The sequence below is a fragment of the Oncorhynchus nerka genome, linkage group LG1, assembly GCF_034236695.1.
Source record: "Oncorhynchus nerka isolate Pitt River linkage group LG1, Oner_Uvic_2.0, whole genome shotgun sequence".
Classification (NCBI taxonomy): Eukaryota; Metazoa; Chordata; class Actinopteri; order Salmoniformes; family Salmonidae; genus Oncorhynchus; species Oncorhynchus nerka.
In genome coordinates, this window is record NC_088396.1 from 55,792,321 (window position 1) to 55,820,088 (window position 27,768).

The 27,768-nt window shown below is 47.6% G+C and overlaps 1 protein-coding gene across 1 annotated transcript in view; it reads left to right on the forward strand.

Annotated features, from left to right (window-relative positions):
• raph1a (Ras association (RalGDS/AF-6) and pleckstrin homology domains 1a) overlaps window positions 1-27,768 on the forward strand; it is a 230,720-nt gene that overhangs the window by 150,503 nt on the left and 52,449 nt on the right. Inside the window, 2 exon segments of the mRNA XM_065019679.1 lie at window positions 13,042-13,119; window positions 25,827-25,986. Of these exon segments, the coding sequence (XP_064875751.1) occupies window positions 13,042-13,119; window positions 25,827-25,986 (238 nt within the window).

Here is a 27,768-nt window from a genome sequence, read left to right on the forward strand (position 1 = left end):
AAGTCAACATGTGTCAGTCTGGACTGACCCAGCCTCCCAAACCAAGTCAACATGTCTGTCTGGACCCCAAACCAAGTCAACATGTCTGTCTAGACTGACCCAGCCCCCCAAACCAAGTCAACATGTGTCTGTCTGGACTGGATATATGGAGATGAAGAACACATGGAAACAGAGAACCAGGATATGGAGATGAAGAACACATGGAAACAGAGAACCAGGATATGGAGATGTAGAACACATGGAAACAGAGAACCAGGATATGGAGATGTAGAACACATGGAAACAGAGAACCAGGATATGGAGATGTAGAACACATGGAAACAGAGAACCAGGATATGGAGATGAAGAACACACGGAAACAGAGAACCAGGAGATGTAGAACACATGGAAACAGAGAACCAGGATATGGAGATGAAGAACACATGGAAACAGAGAACCAGGATATGGAGATGAAGAACACATGGAAACAGAGAACCAGGATATGGAGATGAAGAACACATGGAAACAGAGAACCAGGATATGGAGATGAAGAACACATGGAAACAGAGAACCAGGATATGAAGATGTAGAACACATGGAAACAGAGAACCAGGATATGGAGATGAAGAACACATGGAAACAGAGAACCAGGATATGGAGATGTAGAACACATGGAAACAGAGAACCAGGATATGGAGATGTAGAACACATGGAAACAGAGAACCAGGATATGGAGATGTAGAACACATGGAAACAGAGAACCAGGATATGGAGATGAAGAACACATGGAAACAGAGAACCAGGATATGGAGATGAAGAACACATGGAAACAGAGAACCAGGATATGGAGATGAAGAACACACGGAAACAGAGAACCAGGATATGGAGATGAAGAACACATGGAAACAGAGAACCAGGATATGGAGATGTAGAACACATGGAAACAGAGAACCAGGATATGGAGATGAAGAACACATGGAAACAGAGAACCAGGATATGGAGATGAAGAACACATGGAAACAGAGAACCAGGATATGGAGATGAAGAACACATGGAAACAGAGAACCAGGATATGGAGATGAAGAACACATGGAAACAGAGAACCAGGATATGGAGATGTAGAACACATGGAAACAGAGAACCAGGATATGGAGATGTAGAACACATGGAAACAGAGAACCAGGATATGGAGATGTAGAACACATGGAAACAGAGAACCAGGATATGGAGATGAAGAACACATGGAAACAGAGAACCAGGATATGGAGATGAAGAACACATGGAAACAGAGAACCAGGATATGGAGATGAAGAACACACGGAAACAGAGAACCAGGATATGGAGATGAAGAACACATGGAAACAGAGAACCAGGATATGGAGATGTAGAACACATGGAAACAGAGAACCAGGATATGGAGATGAAGAACACATGGAAACAGAGAACCAGGATATGGAGATGAAGAACACATGGAAACAGAGAACCAGGATATGGAGATGAAGAACACATGGAAACAGAGAACCAGGATATGGAGATGAAGAACACATGGAAACAGAGAACCAGGATATGGAGATGTAGAACACATGGAAACAGAGAACCAGGATATGGAGATGTAGAACACATGGAAACAGAGAACCAGGATATGGAGATGAAGAACACATGGAAACAGAGAACCAGGAGATGTAGAACACATGGAAACAGAGAACCAGGATATGGAGATGTAGAACACATGGAAACAGAGAACCAGGATATGGAGATGAAGAACACATGGAAACAGAGAACCAGGATATGGAGATGAAGAACATATGGAAACAGAGAACCAGGATATGGAGATGAAGAACACATGGAAACAGAGAACCAGGATATGGAGATGAAGAACACATGGAAACAGAGAACCAGGATATGGAGATGTATATGATGATTTGGAGTTAAGTCAGTTGGACTAATAGGACTATAGAGTTTACGTAGGGTCACAGTTAACGTGTTTCAGGTAAGGTGTCAGAACAAAAGCATAGCCTGACCCCAGGTCAGTCCGTGCTCTATATCCAACTCCTGGTTCCAGGTCAGTCCTGGCTCTATATCCAACTCCTGGCTCCAGGTCAGTCCGTGCTCTATATCCGACTCCTGACCCCAGGTCAGTCCGTGCTCTATATCCAACTCCTGACTCCAGATCAGTCCGTGCTCTATATCCAACTCCTGACTCCAGGTCAGTCCTGGCTCTATATCCAACTGCTGACTCCAGATCAGTCCGTGCTCTATATCTGACTCCTGGCTCCAGGTCAGTCCGTGCTCTATATCTGACTCCTGGCTCCAGATCAGTCCGTGCTCTATATCCAACTGCTGACTCCAGATCAGTCCGTGCTCTATATCTGACTCCTGGCTCCAGGTCAGTCCGTGCTCTATATCTGACTCCTGGCTCCAGATCAGTCCGTGCTCTATATCTGACTCCTGACTCCAGATCAGTCCGTGCACTATATCTGACTCCTGGCTCCAGGTCAGTCCGTGCTCTATATCTGACTCCTGACTCCAGATCAGTCCGTGCACTATATCTGACTCCTGGCTCCAGGTCAGTCCTGGCTCTATATCTGACTCCAGGTCAGTCCTGGCTCTATATCCAACTCCTGACTCCAGATCAGTCCGTGCTCTATAGCCTGACTCCTGACTCCAGGTCAGTCCGTGCTCTATATCTGACTCCTGGCTCCAGATCAGTCCGTGCTCTATATCTGACTCCTTGCTCCAGGTGAGTCCGTGCTCTATATCTGACTCCTGACTCCAGATCAGTCCGTGCTCTATATCTGACTCCTGGTTCCAGGTCAGTCCATGCTCTATATCTGACTCCTGGCTCCAGGTCAGTCCGTGCTCTATATCCAACTCCTGACTCCAGATCAGTCCGTGCTCTATATCCGACTCCTGGTTCCAGGTCAGTCTGTGCTCTATATCCGACTCCTGGCTCCAGGTCAGTCCGTGCTCTATATCTGACTCCTGGTTCCAGGTCAGTCCGTGCTCTATATCTGACTCCTGGCTCCAGGTCAGTCCGTGCTCTATATCCGACTCCTGGTTCCAGGTCAGTCCGTGCTCTATATCTGACTCCTGGCTCCAGGTCAGTCCGTGCTCTATAGCCTGACTCCTGGCTCCAGATCAGTCCGTGCTCTATATCTGACTCCTGGCTCCAGGTCAGTCCGTGCTCTATATCTGACTCCTGGCTCCAGGTCAGTCCGTGCTCTATATCTGACTCCTGGCTCCAGGTCAGTCCGTGCTCTATATCTGACTCCTGGCTCCAGGTCAGTCCGTGCTCTATATCTGACTCCTGGCTCCAGGTCAGTCCGTGCTCTATATCCGACTCCTGGCTCCAGGTCAGTCTGTGCTCTATAGCCTGACTCCTGGCTCCAGGTCAGTCCGTGCTCTATATCTGACTCCTGGCTCCAGGTCAGTCCTTGCTCTATATCCGACTCCTGGTTCCAGGTCAGTCCGTGCTCTATATCTGACTCCTGACTCCAGGTCAGTCCGTGCTCTATAGCCTGACTCCTGGCTCCAGATCAGTCCGTGCTCTATATCTGACTCCTGGCTCCAGGTCAGTCCGTGCTCTATATCTGACTCCTGGCTCCAGGTCAGTCCGTGCTCTATATCTGACTCCTGGCTCCAGGTCAGTCCGTGCTCTATATCTGACTCCTGGCTCCAGGTCAGTCCGTGCTCTATATCTGACTCCTGGCTCCAGGTCAGTCCGTGCTCTATATCCGACTCCTGGTTCCAGGTCAGTCCGTGCTCTATATCTGACTCCTGGCTCCAGGTCAGTCCGTGCTCTATAGCCTGACTCCTGGCTCCAGATCAGTCCGTGCTCTATATCTGACTCCTGGCTCCAGGTCAGTCCGTGCTCTATATCTGACTCCTGGCTCCAGGTCAGTCCGTGCTCTATATCTGACTCCTGGCTCCAGGTCAGTCCGTGCTCTATATCTGACTCCTGGCTCCAGGTCAGTCCGTGCTCTATATCTGACTCCTGGCTCCAGGTCAGTCCGTGCTCTATATCCGACTCCTGGCTCCAGGTCAGTCTGTGCTCTATAGCCTGACTCCTGGCTCCAGGTCAGTCCGTGCTCTATATCTGACTCCTGACTCCAGGTCAGTCCGTGCTCTATAGCCTGACTCCTGGCTCCAGATCAGTCCGTGCTCTATATCTGACTCCTGGCTCCAGGTCAGTCCGTGCTCTATATCTGACTCCTGGCTCCAGGTCAGTCCGTGCTCTATATCTGACTCCTGGCTCCAGGTCAGTCCGTGCTCTATATCTGACTCCTGGCTCCAGGTCAGTCCGTGCTCTATATCCGACTCCTGGCGCCAGGTCAGTCTGTGCTCTATAGCGGGGCTCCTGCTGTATGGTCATTGTCATGCCAAACAGTCTGACCCCACCGCAATCTCCAAATGGGATCACTCATTTATATATCTATATTATTATTATTATAGTAGACTATGGTCAAAGTTGACACGTAACAGGTCAAGGGTCAGATATGGACAAAATATAATATTGCAATATTTTTACTGATCTAACAAACTGCGGTCAACATTTACAGTGCCGTCAACAGTAAAGAGTGGTTACTTCTCAGAAGGTATTAAATTGTCAAGAGGATTAAAACAAGGTTGTCCACTATCGGCATATCTTTTTATTATGGACTTTAAAATGTTAGCTATTAAAATCAGATCTAACAAATGTATCAAGGCATTAGAATACAGGGCTTAAAAACAAGAGGCGTCATTGTACGCTGATAATTCACGTTTTCTTTTAAATCCACAATTTGCATCCCTGCACAGCCTCATAGAGGATCTAGATACTTCTTCTAAACTCTCTGGATTAAAACCAAATGATGATAGGTAAATAATAAGTAAATTATCTCACTCCAATACATTTTAATAGATAGTTTGCAACAACAAAAAATAAGGTCTTGCTACCGTGGAAAGGACCTTTCTATTTGTGGAGAGTAACTATACAGCAGCACTAGTTCCTCCAGACTGTTCTAGTTCCTCCAGACAGTAACTATACCATTACCAGTTCCTCCAGACTGTACTAGTTCCTCCAGACAGTAACTATACCATTACCAGTTCCTCCAGACTGTACTAGTTCCTCCAGACTGTACTAGTTCCTCCAGATGGTACTAGTTCCTCCAGACAGTAACTATACCATTACCAGTTCCTCCAGACTGTACTAGTTCCTCCAGACTGTACTAGTTCCTCCAGATGGTACTAGTTCCTCTAGACAGTTCTAGTTCCTCTAGACAGTACTAGTTCCTCCAGACAGTACTAGTTCCTCCAGACTGTACTAGTTCCTCCAGATGGTACTAGTTCCTCCAGACAGTAACTATACCATTACCAGTTCCTCCAGACTGTACTAGTTCCTCCAGACTGTACTAGTTCCTCCAGACTGTACTAGTTCCTCCAGACAGTTCTAGTTCCTCCAGACAGTACTAGTTCCTCCAGATGGTACTAGTTCCTCCAGACAGTACCTATACCAGTACTAGTTCCCCCAGACAGTAACTATACCAGTACTAGTTCCTCTAGACAGTACTAGTTCCTCTAGACAGTACTAGTTCCTCCAGACAGTATTAGTTCCTCCAGACAGTACTAGTTCCTCCAGACAGTAACTAGACCAGTACTAGTTCCTCCAGACAGTACTAGTTCCTCCAGACAGTAGAAGTTCCTCCAGACAGTACTAGTTCCTCCAGACTGTACTAGTTCCTCCAGACTGTACTAGTTCCTCCAGACTGTACTAGTTCCTCCAGACTGTACTAGTTCCTCCAGACTGTACTAGTTCCTCTAGACATTACTAGTTCCTCCAGACAGTACCTATACCAGTACTAGTTCCACCAGACAGTAACTATACCAGTACTAGTTCCTCCAGACAGTACTAGTTCCTCCAGACAGTACTAGTTCTTCCAGACTGTACTAGTTCCTCCAGACAGTACTAGTTCTTCCAGACTGTACTAGTTCCTCCAGACAGTACTAGTTCCTCCAGACAGTACTAGTTCCTCCAGACAGTACAAGTTCCTCCAGACAGTACTAGTTCCTCCAGACAGTACTAGTTCCTCCAGACTGTACTAGTTCCTCCAGACAGTACTAGTTCCTCCAGACAGTACTAGTTCCTCCAGACTGTACTAGTTCCTCCAGACTGTACTAGTTCCTCTAGACAGTACTAGTTCCTCCAGACAGTACCTATACCAGTACTAGTTCCACCAGACAGTAACTATACCAGTACTAGTTCCTCCAGACAGTACAAGTTCCTCCAGACAGTACTAGTTCCTCCAGACAGTACTAGTTCCTCCAGACTGTACTAGTTCCTCCAGACTGTACTAGTTCCTCTAGACAGTACTAGTTCCTCCAGACAGTACCTATACCAGTACTAGTTCCACCAGACAGTAACTATACCAGTACTAGTTCCTCCAGACAGTACAAGTTCCTCCAGACAGTACTAGTTCCTCCAGACTGTACTAGTTCCTCCAGACTGTACTAGTTCCTCCAGACTGTACTAGTTCCTCTAGACAGTACCTATACCAGTACTAGTTCCACCAGACAGTAACTATACCAGTACTAGTTCCTCCAGACAGTACTAGTTCCTCCAGACAGTACTAGTTCTTCCAGACTGTACTAGTTCCTCCAGACAGTACTAGTTCCTCCAGACAGTACTAGTTCCTCCAGACAGTACAAGTTCCTCCAGACAGTACTAGTTCCTCCAGACTGTACTAGTTCCTCCAGACAGTACTAGTTCCTCCAGACAGTACTAGTTCCTCCAGACTGTACTAGTTCCTCCAGACTGTACTAGTTCCTCTAGACAGTACTAGTTCCTCCAGACAGTACCTATACCAGTACTAGTTCCACCAGACAGTAACTATACCAGTACTAGTTCCTCCAGACAGTACAAGTTCCTCCAGACAGTACTAGTTCCTCCAGACAGTACTAGTTCCTCCAGACTGTACTAGTTCCTCCAGACTGTACTAGTTCCTCTAGACAGTACTAGTTCCTCCAGACAGTACCTATACCAGTACTAGTTCCACCAGACAGTAACTATACCAGTACTAGTTCCTCCAGACAGTACAAGTTCCTCCAGACAGTACTAGTTCCTCCAGACAGTACTAGTTCCTCCAGACAGTACTAGTTCCTCCAGACTGTACTAGTTCCTCCAGACTGTACTAGTTCCTCTAGACATTACTAGTTCCTCCAGACAGTACCTATACCAGTACTAGTTCCACCAGACAGTAACTATACCAGTACTAGTTCCTCCAGCCGGTACTAGTTCCTCCAGACAGTACTAGTTCCTCCAGACAGTACTAGTTCCTCCAGACAGTACTAGTTCCTCCAGACAGTACTAGTTCCTCCAGACAGTACAAGTTCCTCCAGACAGTACTAGTTCCTCCAGACTGTACTAGTTCCTCCAGACTGTACTAGTTCCTCCAGACTGTACTAGTTCCTCCAGACAGAACTAGTTTCTCCAGGCAGTACTAGTTCCTCCAGACAGTAACTATACCAGTACTAGTCCCTTCAGACAGTACTAGTTCCTCCAGTCACTAACTATACCAGTACTAGTTCCTCCAGACAGTACTGGTTCCTCCAGACAGTACTGGTTCCTCCCCGACAGTACTGGTTCCTCCAGACACTAACTATACCAGTACTAGTTCCTCCAGACAGTACTAGTTCCTCCAGATGGTACTAGTTCCTCCAGACGGTACTAGTTCCTCCAGACGGTACTGGTTCCTCCAGACGGTACTGGTTCCTCCAGACGGTACTGGTTCCTCCAGACGGTACTGGTTCCTCCAGACGGTACTGGTTCCTCCAGACGGTACTGGTTCCTCTAGACGGTACTAGTTCCTCCAGACGGTACTAGTTCCTCCAGACAGTAACTAGAACAGGACTAGTTCCTCCAGACAGTACTCTCGCTCCCTCACTCTCTCGCTCCCTCACTCTCTCGCTCTCTCCCTTTCTCCCTCCCTCGCTCCCTCTCTCGCTCCATCCCTCGCTCCCTTAATCTCTCCACCTCAGTCATGTCTGAGAAGCTGTGGTGATCTTTTGTAATCGCTCCAAACAACAGGTCAGCATGGCTCTGACATTTATTTCCATAAATGCCGCAGAACTAGCACCTGCTGCCCCCCCCCCCCACTCGGCCTAGAGAACCGTCTCTTTCTCCCTCTCTCGTTCCCTCTCTCGTTCCCTCCCTCGTTCCCTCTCTCGTTCCCTCCCTCGTTCCCTCTCTCGTTCCCTCCCTCGTTCCCTCCCTCGTTCCGTCTCTCGTTCCCTCCCTCGTTCCGTCTCTCGTTCCCTCCCTCGTTCCCTCCCTCGTTCCCTCCCTCGTTCCCTCTCTCGTTCCCTCTCTCGTTCCCTCCCTCGTTCCCTCCCTCGTTCCCTCTCTCGTTCCCTCCCTCGTTCCGTCTCTCGTTCCCTCCCTCGTTCCGTCTCTCGTTCCCTCCCTTGCTCCAAGGTCGTTGTTTTGTTCAAATGATTTATTTTTATCTTAATAATTAACGTCTCTGAGAAGCTCAGTAGCTCAGCAGTTTATGAGTGTCAGTTCCTGGATCCAGAGAAGGATGTGACCAGACCTGTGATGCTGCATCCTGCCTCAGAGCTCCACCATGTCAGTGATACCTCACTGAGAAACAGCATCCTGCCTCAGAGCTCCACCATGTCAGTGATACCTCACTGAGAAACAGCAGCCAACAGACTCCATTCAGCCATCCTCCCCTACTCTCCACCCATCCTCCCCCACTCTCCACCCATCCTCCCCCACTCTCCACCCATCCTCCCCCACTCTCCACCCATCCTCCCCCTACTCTCCACCCATCCTCCCCTACTCTCCACCCATCCTCCCTACTCTCCACCCATCCTCCCCCACTCTCCACCCATCCTCCCCTACTCTCCACCCATCCTCCCCTACTCTCCACCCATCCTCCCCTACTCTCCACCCATCCTCCCCCACTCTCCACCCATCCTCCCCCACTCTCCACCCAATCTCCCCACTCTCCACCCATCCTCCCCTACTCTCCAGCCATCCTCCCCCACTCTCCACCCATCCTCCCCCACTCTCCACCCATCCTCCCCCACTCTCCACCCATCCTCCCCCACTCTCCACCCATCCTCCCCTACTCTCCACCCATCCTCCCCTACTCTCCACCCATCCTCCCCTACTCTCCACCCATCCTCCCCCACTCTCCACCCATCCTCCCCCACTCTCCACCCATCCTCCCCACTCTCCACCCATCCTCCCCCACTCTCCACCCATCCTCCCCTACTCTCCACCCATCCTCCCCCACTCTCCACCCATCCTCCCCATTCTCCACCCATCCTCCCCCACTCTCCACCCATCCTCCCCCATTCTCCACCCATCCTCCCCACTCTCCACCCATCCTCCCCTACTCTCCACCCATCCTCCCCCTACTCTCCACCCATCCTCCCCCACTCTCCACCCATCCTCCCCCACTCTCCACCCATCCTCCCCCACTCTCCACCCATCCTCCCCTACTCTCCACCCATCCTCCCCTACTCTCCACCCATCCTCCCCACTCTCCACCCATCCTCCCCACTCTCCACCCATCCTCCCCACTCTCCACCCATCCTCCCCCACTCTCCACCCATCCTCCCCTACTCTCCACCCATCCTACTCTCCCCATCCTCCCCCTACACACCCATACTCCCCTACTCTCCACCCATCCTCCCCTACTCTCCACCCATCCTCCCCTACTCTCCACCCACCCCCAGATACGAACGGAAAAAGACAACTTCAAAAAGGATTACGTACAGTAAATAGGTTGGAGATGTCTATCATGAGGCGCAGCCGTCTGACAGACTGACACCATTTAATGTTGTGACGGTCCCTCGTCACGTTCAGTGTGTCTGATGTGAATGGTAATAAATCACATGGAATCTCCTCTCATATAAAGCTCTTCCTGTCACCCCCCTCCCCCTCCATTTATATTTATGTTAATGCCGCAGTTGCTAGGGCAGCCATGCAGAATGGGGGTTAGGGGTGCTGCTGATAAGAGGCTTGGGCCTTAATTCTCTCCCCTCCATCCTCCCCCCTCCCCTACACCCACCTGTCCCATTCCATCCTTCCCCTACACCCCACCTGTCCCCTCACTCAGCTATAAAATGGCATAGTTAAAATCACCAGGATCCCCTTGGTTAAAGGGTGGAACCGCCAGGATCCCCTTGGTTAAAGGGTGGAACCGCCAGGATCCCCTTGGTTAAAGGGTGGAACCGCCAGGATCCCCTTGGTTAAAGGGTGGAACCGCCAGGATCCCCTTGGTTAAAGGGTGGAACCGCCAGGATCCCCTTGGTTAAAGGGTGGAACCGCCAGGATCCCCTTGGTGAGGACAGCGCTGTCAGGGATTATGTTCTGATGGAGAGAGAGGGATAACAGTCTCTGTGTGTGTACGTGTTGGTACAGCCAGTCCCTCCTCCCTCCCTCCATGTCAGATCCTCTCCTGTTCTCAGTTTCTGGCAGGACTCTCTGACAAGGTGCTTGTCTGAGTGGGCTGTCCCACTACAACAGGTTTTCAACCGGCTTGGAATAGATTCAGATGATCCGTCTTCTTATTAGTCTTATCGATGTCTGTGATTGGAAGCTCCTCATCTGGCAGTAAAAAGGACAGGAAGAGACTAACAGGATTGGTTTAACTACGGGACAGGAAGAGACTAACGGGATTGGTTTATTAACTACGGGACAGGAAGAGACTAACGGGATTGGTTTAACTACGGGACAGGAAGAGACTAACAGGATTGGTTTATTAACTACGGGACAGGAAGTGACTAACGGGATTGGTTTATTAACTACGGGACAGGAAGTGACTAACGGGATTGGTTTATTAACTACGGGACAGGAAGAGACTAACGGGATTGGTTTAACTACGGGACAGGAAGTGACTAACAGGATTGGTTTATTAACTACGGGACAGGAAGAGACTAACGGGATTGGTTTAACTACGGGACAGGAAGAGACTAACAGGATTGGTTTAACTACGGGACAGGAAGAGACTAACAGGATTGGTTTAACTACGGGACAGGAAGAGACTAACAGGATTGGTTTATTAACTACGGGACAGGAAGAGACTAACGGGATTGGTTTAACTACGGGACAGGAAGAGACTAACAGGACTGGTTTAACTACGGGACAGAGAGACTAACAGGACTGGTTTAACTACGGGACAGAGAGACTAACAGGACTGGTTTATTAACTACGGGACAGGAAGTGACTAACAGGACTGGTTTAACTACGGGACAGAGAGACTAACAGGACTGGTTTATTAACTACGGGACAGGAAGTGACTAACAGGACTGGTTTAACTACGGGACAGAGAGACTAACAGGACTGGTTTATTAACTACGGGACAGGAAGTGACTAACAGGACTGGTTTAACTACGGGACAAAGAGACTAACAGGATTGGTTTAACTACGGGACAGGAAGTGACTAACAGGACTGGTTTAACTACGGGACAGGAAGTGACTAACAGGACTGGTTTAACTACGGGACAGGAAGAGACTAACAGGATTGGTTTAACTACGGGACAGGAAGAGACTAACGGGACTGGTTTAACTACGGGACAGGAAGTGACTAACAGGATTGGTTTATTAACTACGGGACAGGAAGAGACTAACAGGACTGGTTTAACTACGGGACAGGAAGTGACTAACAGGACTGGTTTAACTACGGGACAGAGAGACTAACAGGATTGGTTTATTAACTACGGGACAGGAAGAGACTAACAGGACTGGTTTAACTACGGGACAGGAAGAGACTAACAGGATTGGTTTAACTACGGGACAGGAAGAGACTAACGGGATTGGTTTATTAACTACGAGACAGGAAGTGTGAGAAGTCCTGTCTGCTTCGGGTTGTTTGGAGGAAGTGCTTTGGACCTGAAAGGACTGAAAAGAAAAAGAAAAGAAGAAGAAGAAGAAGAAGAAGAAGAAGAAAAGACTGCTGCTACAAATTATATTGCTACTTCACTTCCTGTGATATTCTTCTGACGGAGAATACAGATCCTGTTTTCTACTGTGGACACAATTGGTTCAAAATGTAGCTTTCAATCCAAAATGCTAATCTGGCTGTGTACGAAACAACGGGAGGATTATATATAACAGCAGCCATCGCTGAAAGACGAGGCATTGTTCTGACAACAACGAGACAGATTATTTTATTTTTTGACCCAAACACTCACTACCGTTCTCTACCTTCTAGAAACCTTTGAAATATACGTTTTTATTTCTCCATAAAGGAACGCAGAAAAACTGGTCTGTTTTTAGAGTGAGAATGGCGTCTTGTTGGAAAAGCCAGGTAAGTGGGAGTGGGGGGGTTCCCACCACTCTAGACAAGGGGAACAAGAGGAAGAGAGAGAGGAGTGGGGGGGTTCCCACCACTCTAGATAAGGGGAACAAGAGGAAGAGAGAGAGGAGTGGGGGGGTTCCCACCACTCTAGACAAGGGGAACAAGAGGACGAGAGAGAGGAGTGGGGGGGTTCCCACCACTCTAGACAAGGGGAACAAGAGGAAGAGAGAGAGGAGTGGGGGGGTTCCCACCACTCTAGACAAGGGGAACAAGAGGACGAGAGAGAGGAGTGGGGGGGTTCCCACCACTCTAGACAAGGGGAACAAGAGGAAGAGAGAGAGGAGTGGGGGGGTTCCCACCACTCTAGACAAGGGGAACAAGAGGAAGAGAGAGAGGAGTGGGGGGGTTCCCACCACTCTAGACAAGGGGAACAAGAGGACGAGAGAGAGGAGTGGGGGGGTTCCCACCACTCTAGACAAGGGGAACAAGAGGAAGAGAGAGAGGAGTGGGGGGGTTCCCACCACTCTAGATAAGGGGAACAAGAGGAAGAGAGAGAGGAGTGGGGGGGTTCCCACCACTCTAGACAAGGGGAACAAGAGGAAGAGAGAGAGGAGTGGGGGGGTTCCCACCACTCTAGATAAGGGGAACAAGAGGAAGAGAGAGGGGGGGGCAGGTACCTCAAGACTACTCTCCTGTAGTCCTGCTGTTCCTTGTGTGCACCTGTGTTGTTGTTTGTCTGTGTATTAATGTGTGTGTGTGTGTGTTTCCGTAGGAAGAACAGGCTGCCAAGACCAAGGCAGAGAAGATCCGTGTGGCTCTGGAGAAGATCAAGGAGGCCCAAGTTAAAAAGGTGAGTTCTCTTCCTGTCTGTCTCCTCTGTTACTATATATAACATAACAGGTGAGTTCTCTTCCTGTCTGTCTCCTCTGTTACTATCTATAACATAACAGGTGAGTTCTCTTCCTGTCTGTCTCCTCTGTTACTATCTATAACATAACAGGTGAGTTCTCTTCCTGTCTGTCTCCTCTGTTACTATATATAAGTGGGTCAGCCCAGTGTTAAACAGCTCTACTCTGTTTCTGGGTCAGGCCAGTGTTAAACAGCTCTACTCTGTTTCTGGGTCAGGCCAGTGTTAAACAGCTCTACTCTGTTTCTGGGTCAGCCCAGTGTTAAACAGCTCTACTCTGTTTCTGGGTCAGGCCAGTGTTAAACAGCTCTACTCTGTTTCTGGGTCAGCCCAGTGTTAAACAGCTCTACTCTGTTTCTGGGTCAGGCCAGTGTTAAACAGCTGAGGTCATAGTGGACAGGCAGGACCCAGGCACTCTATCTCGCCGTCTCCTCCCCGGTCTCCTCCTATCCCTCTTCCTCTCTCTCTTTTTATCAATCTTACTCTCTATGCCACTCTGCGTAATGTAATGGAACAACCCTTCTGGAGTTAAGCCCATATCTGAGCTGGAGGATTAGCGAACGGCCCGGCTGGGCTTTAATACGGCCTGCTCTGCCCTGCCTGCTGTGGGACGTGAAGGGAGAGTGGCCCGGCTGGGCTTTAATACGGCCTGCTCTGCCCTGCCTGCTGTGGGACGTGAAGGGAGAGTGGCCCGGCTGGGCTTTAATACGGCCTGCTCTGCCCTGCCTGCTGTGGGACGTCAAGGGAGAGTGGCGCTCGCCACCTGTCAGACTGACCTCACAATTACTTGAAGAAAACGCTCAGGCGTTGGGTCACCTGTTCACCATTCTGAGCTTGTGGCCCGTGAGTGAATGAGTGTGTGTAGGGGGAAGTGTGTGTGTGTGTGTCTGTGACCTGTGAGTGAATGTGTGTGTGTAGGGGGAAGTGTGTGTCTGTGACCTGTGAGTGAATGAGTGTGTGTAGGGGGAAGTGTGTGTGTGTGTGTCTGTGACCTGTGAGTGAATGTGTGTGTGTCTGTGACCTGTGAGTGAATGAGTGTGTGTAGGGGGAAGTGTGTGTGTGTGTGTGTGTGTCTGTGACCTGTGAGTGAATGTGTGTGTGTCTGTGACCTGTGAGTGAATGTGTGTGTGTCTGTGACCTGTGAGTGAATGAGTGTGTGTAGGGGGAAGTGTGTTTGTGTGCACTTGAGAGAGAAAGTACTCCGATTGCCACACTAATCCCGTAGCGCCACCCGCAGGTCTGGCAGGAAGGAGGGTCAGTCACTTCCTACTAGGCTGCTGTAGGTGTCGTCCCATGGCTGCTGTAGGTGTCGTCTCTACTAGGCTGCTGTAGGTGTCGTCCCTACTAGGCTGCTGTAGGTGTCGTCTCTACTAGGCTGCTGTAGGTGTCGTCTCTACTAGGCTGCTGTAGGTGTCGTCCCTACTAGGCTGCTGTAGGTGTCGTCCCATGGCTGCTGTAGGTGTCGTCTCTACTAGGCTGCTGTAGGTGTCGTTCCTACTAGGCTGCTGTAGGTGTCGTCCCATGGCTGCTGTAGGTGTCGTTCCTACTAGGCTGCTGTAGGTGTCGTCCCTACTGGGCTGCTGTAGGTGTCGTCCCTACTAGGCTGCTGTAGGTGTCGTCTCTACTAGGCTGCTGTAGGTGTCGTCCCTACTAGGCTGCTGTAGGTGTCGTCTCTACTAGGCTGCTGTAGGTGTCGTCTCTACTAGGCTGCTGTAGGTGTCGTCTCTACTAGGCTGCTGTAGGTGTCGTCCCTACTAGGCTGCTGTAGGTGTCGTCCCTACTAGGCTGCTGTAGGTGTCGTCCCTACTAGACTGCTGTAGGTGTCGTCCCTACTAGGCTGCTGTAGGTGTCGTCTCTACTAGGCTGCTGTAGGTGTCGTCCCTACTAGGCTGCTGTAGGTGTCGTCCCTACTAGGCTGCTGTAGGTGTCGTCCCTACTAGGCTGCTGTAGGTGTCGTCTCTACTAGGCTGCTGTAGGTGTCGTCTCTACTAGGCTGCTGTAGGTGTCGTCCCTACTAGGCTGCTGTAGGTGTCGTCCCTACTAGGCTGCTGTAGGTGTCGTCCCTACTAGGCTGCTGTAGGTGTCGTCCCTACTAGGCTGCTGTAGGTGTCGTCCCATGGCTGCTGTAGGTGTCGTCCCTACTAGGCTGCTGTAGGTGTCGTCCCTACTTGGCTGCTGTAGGTGTCGTCCCTACTAGGCTGCTGTAGGTGTCGTCCCATGGCTGCTGTAGGTGTCGTCCCTACTAGGCTGCTGTAGGTGTCGTCCCTACTAGGCTGTTGTAGGTGTCGTCCCTACTAGGCTGCTGTAGGTGTCGTCCCATGGCTGCTGTAGGTGTCGTCTCTACTAGGCTGCTGTAGGTGTCGTCTCTACTAGGCTGCTGTAGGTGTCGTCTCTACTAGGCTGCTGTAGGTGTCGTCCCTACTAGGCTGCTGTAGGTGTCGTACCATGGCTGCTGTAGGTGTCGTCTCTACTAGGCTGCTGTAGGTGTCGTCCCATGGCTGCTGTAGGTGTCGTCCCTACTAGGCTGCTGTAGGTGTCGTCCCTACTAGGCTGCTGTAGGTGTCGTCCCATGGCTGCTGTAGGTGTCGTCCCATGGCTGCTGTAGGTGTCGTCTCTACTAGGCTGCTGTAGGTGTCGTCCCTACTGGGCTGCTGTAGGTGTCGTCCCTACTAGGCTGCTGTAGGTGTCGTCCCTACTAGGCTGCTGTAGGTGTCGTCCCTACTGGGCTGCTGTAGGTGTCGTCCCTACTGGGCTGCTGTAGGTGTCGTCCCTACTAGGCTGCTGTAGGTGTCGTCCCTACTAGGCTGCTGTAGGTGTCGTCCCTACTAGGCTGCTGTAGGTGTCGTCTCTACTAGGCTGCTGTAGGTGTCGTCTCTACTAGGCTGCTGTAGGTGTCGTCCCATGGCTGCTGTAGGTGTCGTCTCTACTAGGCTGCTGTAGGTGTCGTTCCTACTAGGCTGCTGTAGGTGTCGTCCCATGGCTGCTGTAGGTGTCGTTCCTACTAGGCTGCTGTAGGTGTCGTCCCTACTGGGCTGCTGTAGGTGTCGTCCCTACTGGGCTGCTGTAGGTGTCGTCTCTACTAGGCTGCTGTAGGTGTCGTCCCTACTAGGCTGCTGTAGGTGTCGTCCCTACTAGGCTGCTGTAGGTGTCGTCCCTACTAGGCTGCTGTAGGTGTCGTCCCTACTAGGCTGCTGTAGGTGTCGTCCCTACTAGGCTGCTGTAGGTGTCGTCCCTACTAGGCTGCTGTAGGTGTCGTCCCTACTAGGCTGCTGTAGGTGTCGTCCCTACTAGGCTGCTGTAGGTGTCGTCCCTACTAGGCTGCTGTAGGTGTCGTCCCTACTAGGCTGCTGTAGGTGTCGTCCCTACTAGGCTGCTGTAGGTATCGTCCCTACTAGGCTGCTGTAGGTGTCGTCCCTACTAGGCTGCTGTAGGTGTCGTCTCTACTAGGCTGCTGTAGGTGTCGTCTCTACTAGGCTGCTGTAGGTGTCGTCCCATGGCTGCAGCAGAGTGAACTGGTGGTTAACAGCATAGTGAACTGGTGGTTAACAGCAGAGTGAACTGGTGGTTAACAGCAGAGTGAACTGGTGGTTAACAGCAGAGTGAACTGGTGGTTAACAGCAGAGTGAACTGGTGGTTAACAGCAGAGTGAACTGGTGGTTAACAGCATAGTGAACTGGTGGTTAACAGCATAGTGAACTGGTGGTTAACAGCAGAGTGAACTGGTGGTTAACAGCAGAGTGAACTGGTGGTTAACAGCATAGTGAACTGGTGGTTAACAGCATAGTGAACTGGTGGTTAACAGCAGAGTGAACTGGTGGTTAACAGCAGAGTGAACTGGTGGTTAACAGCAGAGTGAACTGGTGGTTAACAGCATAGAGAACTGGTGGTTAACAGCAGAGTGAACTGGTGGTTAACAGCAGAGTGAACTGGTGGTTAACAGCAGAGTGAACTGGTGGTTAACAGCAGAGTGAACTGGTGGTTAACAGCAGAGTGAACTGGTGGTTAACAGCAGAGTGAACTGGTGGTTAACAGCAGAGTGAACTGGTGGTTAACAGCATAGAGAACTGGTGGTTAACAGCATAGTGAACTGGTGGTTAACAGCAGAGTGAACTGGTGGTTAAAAGCAGAGTGAACTGGTGGTTAACAGCATAGTGAACTGGTGGTTAACAGCAGAGTGAACTGGTGGTTAACAGCATAGTGAACTGGTGGTTAACAGCAGAGTGAACTGGTGGTTAACAGCAGAGTGAACTGGTGGTTAACAGCATAGTGAACTGGTGGTTAACAGCATAGTGAACTGGTGGTTAACAGCATAGTGAACTGGTGGTTAACAGCATAGTGAACTGGTGGTTAACAGCATAGTGAACTGGTGGTTAACAGCAGAATGAACTGGTGGTTAACAGCAGAGTGAACTGGTGGTTAACAGCAGAGTGAACTGGTGGTTAACAGCATAGTGAACTGGTGGTTAACAGCAGAATGAACTGGCGGTTAACAGCATAGAGAACTGGCGGTTAACAGCATAGTGAACTGGCGGTTAACAGCATAGTGAACTGGTGGTTAACAGCAGAGTGAACTGGTGGTTAACAGCAGAGTGAACTGGTGGTTAACAGCAGAGTGAACTGGTGGTTAACAGCATAGTGAACTGGTGGTTAACAGCAGAGTGAACTGGTGGTTAACAGCATAGTGAACTGGTGGTTAACAGCAGAGTGAACTGGTGGTTAACAGCAGAGTGAACTGGTGGTTAACAGCAGAGTGAACTGGTGGTTAACAGCAGAGTGAACTGGTGGTTAACAGCAGAGTGAACTGGTGGTTAACAGCAGAGTGAACTGGTGGTTAACAGCATAGTGAACTGGTGGTTAACAGCAGAGTGAACTGGTGGTTAACAGCAGAGTGAACTGGTGGTTAACAGCAGAGTGAACTGGTGGTTAACAGCATAGTGAACTGGTGGTTAACAGCAGAGTGAACTGGTGGTTAACAGCAGAGTGAACTGGTGGTTAACAGCATAGTGAACTGGTGGTTAACAGCATAGTGAACTGGTGGTTAACAGCAGAGTGAACTGGTGGTTAACAGCAGAGTGAACTGGTGGTTAACAGCAGAGTGAACTGGTGGTTAACAGCAGAGTGAACTGGTGGTTAACAGCATAGAGAACTGGTGGTTAACAGCAGAGTGAACTGGTGGTTAACAGCAGAGTGAACTGGTGGTTAACAGCAGAGTGAACTGGTGGTTAACAGCAGAGTGAACTGGTGGTTAACAGCAGAGTGAACTGGTGGTTAACAGCAGAGTGAACTGGTGGTTAACAGCAGAGTGAACTGGTGGTTAACAGCAGAGTGAACTGGTGGTTAACAGCAGAGTGAACTGGTGGTTAACAGCAGAGTGAACTGGTGGTTAACAGCAGAGTGAACTGGTGGTTAACAGCAGAGTGAACTGGTGGTTAACAGCATAGAGAACTGGTGGTTAACAGCATAGAGAACTGGTGGTTAACAGCAGAGTGAACTGGTGGTTAACAGCATAGAGAACTGGTGGTTAACAGCAGTGTTTTCTCTCTGCTTTTATCATTGTTTCTATACAGCATTTTAAACACTAGGCACTTTGTGATGTATAAAGGGCTTTATAAATACATGGGATTTGACCCCGATACAGATGCAAGTAGCCACGCAGAGATCACACACACGCAGAGATCACACACACGCGCAGAGAGATCACACACACACACGCAGAGATCACACACACACGCAGAGAGAGATCACACACACGCAGAGAGAGATCACACACACACAGAGATCACACACACGCAGAGAGAGATCACACACACACAGAGATCACACACACGCAGAGATCACACACACGCAGAGATCACACACACGCAGAGAGAGATCACACACACACAGAGATCACACACACGCAGAGAGAGATCACACACACACAGAGATCACACACACGCAGAGATCACACACACGCAGAGATCACACACACGCAGAGAGAGATCACACACACACAGAGATCACACACACGCAGAGATCACACACACACGCAGAGATCACACACACGCAGAGATCACACACACGCAGAGATCACACGCAGAGATCACACACACACGCAGAGAGATCACACACGCGCAGAGAGATCACACACACGCAGAGATCACACACACGCAGAGATCACACACGCGCAGAGGCGATACGTACATATACTGTAGATAGTATGACAGTTATCCTCAGTAATCCCCTCAAATTAAAGCTTACAGTCTGCACTATGTCCCAGTCCCAGGCAGGCTTCCCTGTCCCAATAATTACAGAGGACACTGTACCTGCAGTCTGTCCTGTCCCAATAATTACAGAGGACACTACCTGCAGTCTGCCCGGTCCCAATAATTACAGAGGACACTGTACCTGCAGGCTTCCCTGTCCCAATAATTACAGAGGACACTGTACCTGCAGGCCTCCCTGTCCCAATAATTACAGAGGACACTGTACCTGCAGGCCTCCCTGTCCCAATAATTACAGAGGACACTGTACCTGCAGGCTGCCCTGTCCCAATAAGATTTTGAGTCTGTGTCAGTAATCAATCTGATTCAGTGAGTAGTAACCAGAATGACATCATGTCCTGTGTCAGTAATCAATCTGATTCAGTGAGTAGTAACCAGAATGACATCATGTCCTGTGTCAGTAATCAATCTGATTCAGTGAGTAGTAACCAGAATGACATCATGTCCTAATCAATCTGATTCAGTAGAGTAGTAACCAGAATGACATCATGTCCTGTGTCCTAATCAATCTGATTCAGTAGAGTAGTAACCAGAATGACATCATGTCAGTAATCAATCTGATTCAGTGAGTAGTAACCAGAGTGACATCATGTCCTGTGTCAGTAATCAATCTGATTCAGTGAGTAGTAACCAGAATGACATCATGTCCTGTGTCAGTAATCAATCTGATTCAGTGAGCAGTAACCAGAATGACATCATGTCCTAATCAATCTGATTCAGTAGAGTAGTAACCAGAGTGACATCATGTCCTGTGTCAGTAATCAATCTGATTCAGTGAGTAGTAACCAGAATGACATCATGTCCTAATCAATCTGATTCAGTGAGCAGTAACCAGAATGACATCATGTCCTAATCAATAATCAATCTGATTCAGTGAGTAGTAACCAGAATGACATCATGTCCTGTGTCAGTAATCAATCTGATTCAGTAGAGTAGTAACCAGAATGACATCATGTCCGTAATCAATCTGATTAAGTAGAGTAGTAACCAGAATGACATCATGTCCTGTGTTCAGTGATCTGATTCAGTGAGTAGTAACCAGAATGACATCATGTCCTGTGTTCAGTGATCTGATTCAGTGAGTAGTAACCAGAATGACATCATGTCCTGTGTTCAGTGATCTGATTCAGTGAGTAGTAACCAGAATGACATCATGTCCTAATCAATCTGATTCAGTGAGTAGTAACCAGAATGACATCATGTCCTAATCAATCTGATTCAGTAGAGTAGTAACCAGAATGACATCATGTCCTGATCAATCTGATTCAGTGAGTAGTAACCAGAATGACATCATGTCCTGATCAATCTGATTCAGTGAGTAGTAACCAGAATGACATCATGTCCTAATCAATAATCAGTCTGATTCAGTGAGCAGTAACCAGAATGACATCATGTCCTGTGTCAGTAATCAATCTGATTCAGTGAGTAGTAACCAGAATGACATCATGTCCTAATCAATAATCAGTCTGATTCAGTGAGCAGTAACCAGAATGACATCATGTCCTAATCAATAATCAGTCTGATTCAGTGAGCAGTAACCAGAATGACATCATGTCCTAATCAATAATCAATCTGATTCAGTGAGTAGTAACCAGAATGACATCATGTCCTAATCAATCTGATTCAGTAGAGTAGTAACCAGAATGACATCATGTCCTGATCAATCTGATTCAGTAGAGTAGTAACCAGAATGACATCATGTCCTGTGTCCTAATCAATCTGATTCAGTAGAGTAGTAACCAGAATGACATCATGTCCTGATCAATCTGATTCAGTAGAGTAGTAACCAGAGTGACATCATGTCCTGTGTCAGTAATCAATCTGATTCAGTAGAGTAGTAACCAGAATGACATCATGTCCTGATCAATCTGATTCAGTGAGTAGTAACCAGAATGACATCATGTCCTGTGTCCTAATCAATCTGATTCAGTGAGTAGTAACCAGAATGACATCATGTCAGTAATCAATCTGATTCAGTAGAGTAGTAACCAGAATGACATCATGTCCTGATCAATCTGATTCAGTGAGTAGTAACCAGAATGACATCATGTCCTGTGTCCTAATCAATCTGATTCAGTGAGTAGTAACCAGAATGACATCATGTCAGTAATCAATCTGATTCAGTGAGTAGTAACCAGAATGACATCATGTCCTAATCAATCTGATTCAGTGAGTAGTAACCAGAGTGACATCATGTCCTGTGTCCTAATCAATCTGATTCAGTGAGTAGTAACCATAATGACATCATGTTCTGTGTCCTAATCAATCTGATTCAGTAGAGTAGTAACCAGAATGACATCATGTCCTGATCAATCTGATTCAGTGAGTAGTAACCAGAATGACATCATGTCCTGATCAATCTGATTCAGTGAGTAGTAACCAGAATGACATCATGTCCTGTGTCCTAATCAATCTGATTCAGTGAGTAGTAACCAGAATGACATCATGTCCTAATCAATCTGATTCAGTGAGTAGTAACCAGAATGACATCATGTCCTAATCAATCTGATTCAGTGAGTAGTAACCAGAATGACATCATGTCCTAATCAATCTGATTCAGTAGAGTAGTAACCAGAATGACATCATGTCCTGATCAATCTGATTCAGTGAGTAGTAACCAGAATGACATCATGTCCTGTGTCAGTAATCAATCTGATTCAGTAGAGTAGTAACCAGAATGACATCATGTCCTAATCAATCTGATTCAGTGAGTAGTAACCAGAATGACATCATGTCCTGATCAATCTGATTCAGTGAGTAGTAACCAGAATGACATCATGTCCTGTGTCAGTAATCAATTTGATTCAGTGAGTAGTAACCAGAATGACATCATGTCCTAATCAATCTGATTCAGTAGAGTAGTAACCAGAATGACATCATGTCCTGATCAATCTGATTCAGTAGAGTAGTAACCAGAATGACATCATGTCCTGTGTCCTAATCAATCTGATTCAGTAGAGTAGTAACCAGAATGACATCATGTCCTGATCAATCTGATTCAGTAGAGTAGTAACCAGAGTGACATCATGTCCTGTGTCAGTAATCAATCTGATTCAGTAGAGTAGTAACCAGAATGACATCATGTCCTGATCAATCTGATTCAGTGAGTAGTAACCAGAATGACATCATGTCCTGTGTCCTAATCAATCTGATTCAGTGAGTAGTAACCAGAATGACATCATGTCAGTAATCAATCTGATTCAGTAGAGTAGTAACCAGAATGACATCATGTCCTGATCAATCTGATTCAGTGAGTAGTAACCAGAATGACATCATGTCCTGATCAATCTGATTCAGTGAGTAGTAACCAGAATGACATCATGTCCTGTGTCCTAATCAATCTGATTCAGTGAGTAGTAACCAGAATGACATCATGTCCTAATCAATCTGATTCAGTAGAGTAGTAACCAGAATGACATCATGTCCTGTGTCCTAATCAATCTGATTCAGTGAGTAGTAACCAGAATGACATCATGTCCTGTGTCCTAATCAATCTGATTCAGTGAGTAGTAACCAGAATGACATCATGTCCTAATCAATCTGATTCAGTGAGTAGTAACCAGAGTGACATCATGTCCTGTGTCCTAATCAATCTGATTCAGTGAGTAGTAACCATAATGACATCATGTTCTGTGTCCTAATCAATCTGATTCAGTAGAGTAGTAACCAGAATGACATCATGTCCTGTGTCCTAATCAATCTGATTCAGTAGAGTAGTAACCAGAATGACATCATGTCCTGATCAATCTGATTCAGTGAGTAGTAACCAGAATGACATCATGTCCTGATCAATCTGATTCAGTGAGTAGTAACCAGAATGACATCATGTCCTGTGTCCTAATCAATCTGATTCAGTGAGTAGTAACCAGAATGACATCATGTCCTAATCAATCTGATTCAGTGAGTAGTAACCAGAATGACATCATGTCCTAATCAATCTGATTCAGTGAGTAGTAACCAGAATGACATCATGTCCTAATCAATCTGATTCAGTAGAGTAGTAACCAGAATGACATCATGTCCTGATCAATCTGATTCAGTGAGTAGTAACCAGAATGACATCATGTCCTGTGTCAGTAATCAATCTGATTCAGTAGAGTAGTAACCAGAATGACATCATGTCCTAATCAATCTGATTCAGTGAGTAGTAACCAGAATGACATCATGTCCTGATCAATCTGATTCAGTGAGTAGTAACCAGAATGACATCATGTCCTGTGTCAGTAATCAATTTGATTCAGTGAGTAGTAACCAGAATGACATCATGTCCTAATCAATCTGATTCAGTAGAGTAGTAACCAGAATGACATCATTTCCTAATCAATCTGATTCAGTGAGTAGTAACCATAATGACATCATGTCCTGTGTCCTAATCAATCTGATTCAGTGAGTAGTAACCATAATGACATCATGTCCTAATCAATCTGATTCAGTGAGTAGTAACCATAATGACATCATGTCCTGTGTCCTAATCAATCTGATTCAGTGAGTAGTAACCATAATGACATCATGTCCTAATCAATCTGATTCAGTGAGTAGTAACCAGAATGACATCATGTCCTGTGTCCTAATCAATCTGATTCAGTGAGTAGTAACCATAATGACATCATGTCCTGTGTCCTAATCAATCTGATTCAGTAGAGTAGTAACCAGAATGACATCATGTCCTAATCAATCTGATTCAGTGAGTAGTAACCAGAATGACATCATGTCCTGTGTCAGTAATCAATCTGATTCAGTGAGTAGTAACCAGAATGACATCATGTCCTAATCAATCTGATTCAGTGAGTAGTAACCAGAATGACATCATGTCCTAATCAATCTGATTCAGTAGAGTAGTAACCAGAATGACATCATGTCCTAATCAATCTGATTCAGTGAGTAGTAACCAGAATGACATCATGTCCTGTGTCAGTAATCAATCTGATTCAGTGAGTAGTAACCAGAATGACATCATGTCCTGTGTCCTAATCAATCTGATTCAGTGAGTAGTAACCAGAATGACATCATGTCCTGTGTCAGTAATCAATCTGATTCAGTGAGTAGTAACCAGAATGACATCATGTCCTGTGTCCTAATCAATCTGATTCAGTGAGTAGTAACCAGAATGACATCATGTCCTGTGTCAGTAATCAATCTGATTCAGTGAGTAGTAACCAGAATGACATCATGTCCTGATCAATCTGATTCAGTGAGTAGTAACCAGAATGACATCATGTCCTAATCAATCTGATTCAGTGAGTAGTAACCAGAATGACATCATGTCCTGTGTCAGTAATCAATCTGATTCAGTGAGTAGTAACCAGAATGACATCATGTCCTGTGTCCTAATCAATCTGATTCAGTGAGTAGTAACCAGAATGACATCATGTCCTGATCAATCTGATTCAGTAGAGTAGTAACCAGAATGACATCATGTCCTAATCAATCTGATTCAGTAGAGTAGTAACCAGAATGACATCATGTCCTGATCAATCTGATTCAGTAGAGTAGTAACCAGAGTGACATCATGTCCTGATCAATCTGATTCAGTAGAGTAGTAACCAGAATGACATCATGTCCTGTGTCCTAATCAATCTGATTCAGTGAGTAGTAACCAGAATGACATCATGTCCTGTGTCAGTAATCAATCTGATTCAGTAGAGTAGTAACCAGAATGACATCATGTCCTGATCAATCTGATTCAGTAGAGTAGTAACCAGAATGACATCATGTCCTGTGTCAGTAATCAATCTGATTCAGTGAGTAGTAACCAGAATGACATCATGTCCTGATCAATCTGATTCAGTAGAGTAGTAACCAGAATGACATCATGTCCTGATCAATCTGATTCAGTAGAGTAGTAACCAGAATGACATCATGTCCTGTGTCAGTAATCAATCTGATTCAGTGAGTAGTAACCAGAATGACATCATGTCCTAATCAATCTGATTCAGTAGAGTAGTAACCAGAATGACATCATGTCCTGATCAATCTGATTCAGTAGAGTAGTAACCAGAATGACATCATGTCCTGTGTCAGTAATCAATCTGATTCAGTGAGTAGTAACCAGAATGACATCATGTCCTAATCAATCTGATTCAGTAGAGTAGTAACCAGAATGACATCATGTCCTGTGTCCTAATCAATCTGATTCAGTATAAACTGTTTACCTGCTGTACTCACCCTGTGTATTGTCCTCTAGCTGGTGACTAGCTTTTACTGAACCATCACATTGGACACTATTGGTCTGTTTGTCAGATGTGACCAACACTTCTGTGAAAAGTGTCTTGGACTGACAGCTTTGTCTAGTGTTTGCCTTGCCGGGGATCAGCTCGCGTGGATTATTCTAGATTTCTTCTCATTCCAGAATAGGAATCTAACCATTCCTGTGTCTCCTCCCCTCTAGCTGGTGATCAGAGTGCACCTGTCAGACGAGAGCTCTAAAACCATGATGGTGGACGAGAGGCAGACGGTCAGACAGGTTCTGGACAGCTTGTTGGACAAGTCCCACTGTGGCTTCAGCCCCGACTGGTCCCTGGTCGAGACCATCAACGAACTGCAGATGGGTAAGTGGAGCAAGGCACACACACACACACACACGTTCACTCACATACACACACACACACGCTCACTCACATACACACACACACACACACACACGCTCACTCACTTACACACACGCTCACACGCTCACTCACTCACACACACACACGCTCACTCACTCACATACACACTCACATACACACACACACACGCTCACTCACTCACACACACACACGCTCACACCCTCACTCACACACACACTCACACACACACACACACACACACGCTCACTCACTCACATACACACTCACATACACAAACACACACGCTCACTCACATACACACACACACACACACACACGCTCACTCACACACACGCTCACACGCTCACTCACTCACACACACACACGCTCACTCACTCACATACACACTCACATACACACACACACACGCTCACTCACTCACACACACACACGCTCACACCCTCACTCACACTCACACTCACACACACACACACGGATCATTTCTCATCAGCTGCTTCTCTGACGTTGGTCTCTGGTTTGATTGTATTTGTTTTATCCTCACTGATTAGCATCAGACACAGAATAGTTGATTTTTCTGAAATGCCACCCATAACTCTGGCCTGGATTTACTAGTCGCTGCCACCCATAGCTCTGGCCTAAGGGGATTTACTAGTCGCTGCCACCCATAGCTCTGGCCTAAGGGGATTTACTAGTCGCTGCCACCCATAACTCTGGCCTGGATTTACTAGTCGCTGCCACCCATAGCTCTGGCCTGGATTTACTAGTCGCTGCCACCCATAACTCTGGCCTGGATTTACTAGTCGCTGCCACCCATAGCTCTGGCCTAAGGGGATTTACCAGTCGCTGCCACCCATAGCTCTGGCCTCAGGGGATTTACTAGTCGCTGCCACCCATAGCTCTGGCCTAAGGGGATTTACTAGTCGCTGCCACCCATAACTCTGGCCTGGATTTACTAGTCGCTGCCACCCATAGCTCTGGCCTAAGGGGATTTACTAGTCGCTGCCACCCATAACTCTGGCCTAAGGGGATTTACTAGTCGCTGCCACCCATAGCTCTGGCCTGGATTTACTAGTCGCTGCCACCCATAACTCTGGCCTGGATTTACTAGTCGCTGCCACCCATAACTCTGGCCTCAGGGGATTTACTAGTCGCTGCCACCCATAGCTCTGGCCTCAGGGGTTTTACTAGTCACTGCCACCCATAACTCTGGCCTGGATTTACTAGTCGCTGCCACCCATAACTCTGGCCTCAGGGGATTTACTAGTCGCTGCCACCCATAGCTCTGGCCTGGATTTACTAGTCGCTGCCACCCATAACTCTGGCCTGGATTTACTAGTCGCTGCCACCCATAGCTCTGGCCTAAGGGGATTTACTAGTCGCTGCCACCCATAGCTCTGGCCTCCGGGGTTTTACTAGTCGCTGCCACCCATAGCTCTGGCCTCCGGGGTTTTACTAGTCGCTGCCACCCATAGCTCTGGCCTGGATTTACTAGTCGCTGCCACCCATAGCTCGGGCCTCAGGGGATTTACTAGTCGCTGCCACCCATAGCTCTGGCCTAAGGGGATTTACTAGTCGCTGCCACCCATAGCTCTGGCCTAAGGGGATTTACTAGTCGCTGCCACCCATAGCTCTGGCCTCAGGGGATTTACTAGTCGCTGCCACCCATAGCTCTGGCCTCAGGGGATTTACTAGTCGCTGCCACCCATAGCTCTGGCCTCAGGGGATTTACTAGTCGCTGCCACCCATAACTCTGGCCTAAGG